This window comes from Gymnoscopelus braueri, assembly GCF_963280865.1.
Source record: "Gymnoscopelus braueri genome assembly, chromosome: 9".
Lineage (NCBI taxonomy): Eukaryota > Metazoa > Chordata > Actinopteri > Myctophiformes > Myctophidae > Gymnoscopelus > Gymnoscopelus braueri.
In genome coordinates this window covers 11,976,784-11,980,658 of record NC_137610.1, presented here as the reverse complement: position 1 = coordinate 11,980,658, position 3,875 = coordinate 11,976,784, and the positions used below count along the sequence as shown (strand labels likewise).

General features: G+C 44.2%; 1 protein-coding gene across 1 annotated transcript in view; it reads right to left on the bottom strand.

Annotated features, from left to right (window-relative positions):
* The window catches only part of frmd4a (FERM domain containing 4A), a gene marked incomplete at its 5' end in the record, with an annotated part of 115,500 nt that extends 112,113 nt beyond the window's left edge, over positions 1-3,387 (bottom strand). The window contains one exon of the mRNA XM_080438681.1: positions 3,353-3,387. Coding sequence (XP_080294807.1) covers positions 3,353-3,370 — 18 coding nt within the window. The remainder of the gene's footprint in view (positions 1-3,352) is intronic.
* Positions 3,388-3,875: the final 488 nt, after the last annotated feature.

The following is a 3,875-nucleotide window of genomic DNA, read 5'->3' as shown; positions in this document are numbered from 1 at the left end:
GGGAATGGGAGAGTTCTGAGAAATAGTGTTCATTACTGTAATGATTTCAAGTATTCCTCTAATGATCCCCCTGTTTCTATCACCATCTGTGGTAGCAGTCTGAACACACACACGCACACGCACGCACGCTCGCTCGCACACACACACACACACACGCGTGCGCGCACGCACGCTCGCACGCACACACACACACACACACACACACACACACACACACACACACACACACACACACACACACACACACACACACACACACACACACACACACACACACACACACACACACACACACACACTGTGTATACTGTGCTTGTGTACCAGTACTTGACCTTACATTTTCAGTACAGAGCAGCTGGGGTTAATTGCCTGACACAACTCTCCTGTGTCGGGCTGCCGATACAACAGCAAGGTAAATCGAGTGTTCCCAAACAAGCTGAAACCCATTTCACTTCCCTCCGCCTTTACTTGATGGTTCACTGGAGACGCCTGTTCTCGGCTTACAGAAGCGTGCGCGCAAGTCTATAGATTCGCATGTGCATGTGGAGCATTTGTGCATGGAAAGAGGCCAAAGGGCCGATTTGAATGTTTCCAATTTAAGTATGCAAAGTGGCCAGATAACCTTTCGCATCCCAGTGGTGGAAAGTAACTAAGTACATTTACTTAAGTACTGTACTTAAGTAAAAATTTGAGGTATTTGTACTTTACTTGAGTATTTCCAATTTCCAATACTTTTACTTCTACTCCACTACATCTCAGAGGCAAATATTGTACTTTTACTCCACTACAATTACTTGGAAACTTTAGTTACTAGTTACTTTTCAGACATAAATTATGATATTCAAAAACATACATTAACCACTTTAGCCCTATTTTATACCTAGATCTGCTATTTGAAAATAGCAGATCTACAAGCTCACAACGCTTCGCTTTGCGACGCGTTGTGAGCTTGTAGATCGGCTATTTTCAAACATTTGTGTACTTTTACTTTTGGTACTTTAAGTACATTTTGATGCCAATACTTCTGTACTTTTACTCAAGTAAATTTAGAATTCCGGACTTTTACTTGTAACAGAGTACTTCTGCAGTGCAGTATTGATACTTTTACTTAAAGTAAAACATTTGAGTACTTTTTCCACCACTGCATCCCACCCTCCTCCAGAAATTTGATAAATAAATAAATAATCGGACTAAGTAGGATGCTGGGAGGAAATGTAGGGGGTTGGACGTCTGATTTCCACAGAGTGTTGTTTTCAGATGTGTTCATTTCACATGTAGTGCATGAATAATACAGACCATGCCGAACCGCACGCTCCGGCCCTCGACAGTCATTTGTATTGAACTCTGGGCAAAATGAATCACACCACATATTGGATAAACGCTTATGAGAAGTTCGCCAACATGGATTGACGGATTCCACCTTCAAATCTCCAAAATGCATCAGTGACACTGGTGCCCTGCAGCACTGATGATGTGAGTGTTTGATGTATGCCGAGGGAGATAGTGTTCAGTGGGAGCGAGCTGTATCCCATGAAAGAACAGATTATGCTTCGCTGTGACAGATGCCTGAGCCTGTAAACATTGTTAAAGGGAAACAGCAGCTTAACGACCAAACTCATTACAGCAGCCGGCAGATCAAAGCGACAGGGAATTCTGACGTTGTATCTGCCGTGCGTGTGTGTGCGTATGTGTGTGTGTGTGTGACGTGTGTGTGTGTGTGTGTGTGTGTGTGCGTGCGTGTGTGCGTGTGTGTGTGTGTGTGAGTGAGAGTTCGTGTGAGAGAGATTATGCGTTGGCGAGTTTTTGCGCGTGTGCATCATATGCATTTGTATGCAGGTGAGTTTTGTACGTGGTACATGTACATGCGAGTGTGCCCGCAGGTGTACATGTGAGCATGTCATGCAGAACTGTTTATCATTTCCTCAAGCCTAATGCTTTGTAAACCACAGGGGCCTGAGTAATCTACCTCTAGCCAAGCGTCACGGGCGGCTGAAACACGAACATCACATCCATCATATTTTCTCTGCACTCTTGTCCTTCATCTCCCATTTCCTCTGTCTTAGTCATTCCTTCCCTTTACTCAGACAATTCATTCATCACGCAGATTTTGAGACTAAGATATGGAGAGCTTGGACATGCATTTTGTCGTGACTGAATAACTCTTCTGTTCCTGCTTGTGTCTATTGGTTACTGAAACAGTCACTCAGAGAGTTTTGCCTTGCCTTGCCTTGGGCATACTCATGAATATAAAGTTGATACACCACAGAAAACACAGTTTCTCCATATGGAAAGATGGTACTGGTAGCTGGATTTTACAGTTTGTCACGGTGCATCAAACCTCCTTGCATGCTGAGTAACCTTCCCTAAGACCAAAAGATTGGAGATTCAGTAAGCTATATGCCTGGATTCAGTCATGCAGGCCTGTTGTCCCGAGTTAGTGTTAAATTCCCTGTTAGATTTGTGGATTACTGGGCAGCTAGCAGCTACAGTCTGCTCTGTCTAAACCAATGTCTCTCAACTGTTTCCCACTGCCACTTGCATTGGCAATGAATCAAGGACACAATTAACCGCTTACGCCCTATACCTGTATACTTTGTTGAAGGACGAATAGTGAAAATAGCCGATCTAGAAGCTGACAACTTGTTGCAAGCGTCATGTTGTGAGCTTGTAGATCTGCTATTTTCACTGCATGCTTGCATATTTTTGCCAAATGCATTATGACATGCCCAGAATAGGGTTCATGTGGTTAAAAGACACAATATCCAGAATCCTCCATCACAGTTGTTCGTTATCCACAACCGTACAGTCAGAACAAGTCATGACCCCGTTTTGGATCCTGGCCTGACTAAGAAACAAGGCTCTAAACTACCCGAACATAGAATGTGTGATGTTTAATCAGCTCTTTCTGCCAACGCCGATTAATGAGACAACATCTGGAAAGAGACGTGAACATATGCTGGCCTCTGGTCCGCAACTGTAATTATACACAAGAGAGGTCATCCAACTGCCTCCCCCCCCACCCACACCCACACACACACATACACACACACACACACACACACACACACACACACACACACACACACACACACACACACACACACACACACACACACACACACACACACACACACACACACACACACACACACACACACACACACACACACACACACACACACGCCAAATACCGAAAATAGACGGATGGTGAAGAACCCACCTCTTAAAGCACTCTTTAATGAATCTACTTCACGGAAGGTGAGAGAATAATTCTCTTAGAGAGAAATTATGACCTCAATAAATTATTATTGAGGTCAAAAGAAAGGACAAAAAAGGTTTTATGCAAACTTACAAAGACGTCCATGAGCATGTGTTCCAGGGTAACTTCAAAATCGTCGAGTCGTCCTGCCAGAGTCATCTTTGGCCTGACAAACAAACCTCACCAAAGAGAAACGCACCGAGCACTTGGGATCGTTTGAGCGAAACGGACTCAATAAAACTTGCGGTGGTTCCACTCTCAAGTTTCAGCTTTTCACAGGAAATGAAGCACCAAGCATGAAACAATATCCCAATTTTGTGATGGGAAATGCCATGACATCTTCTAACAGTCCAACTTCACTAGTCAAGCCTCTTAGCTCAGTCTCCGTCCGGGGTGGATTCCCAAACAACAGCAAGAATGTGTGGTCCACATCTGGTAAACCAGCAGGGTCAGTGAACAGCTGATTATTGTCACCAAATAACTGAGCATTGAGGTTTCTCAGTGCCCCGAGAATCTCCAATCAAAGGTGAGTCGTCATTCCTCAGTGTGGGGCCCTAACCTCCTTTCTTCACCTGCTTCCCTTGATACCTTAGGTATGTCCAAGTACTGATGTCGT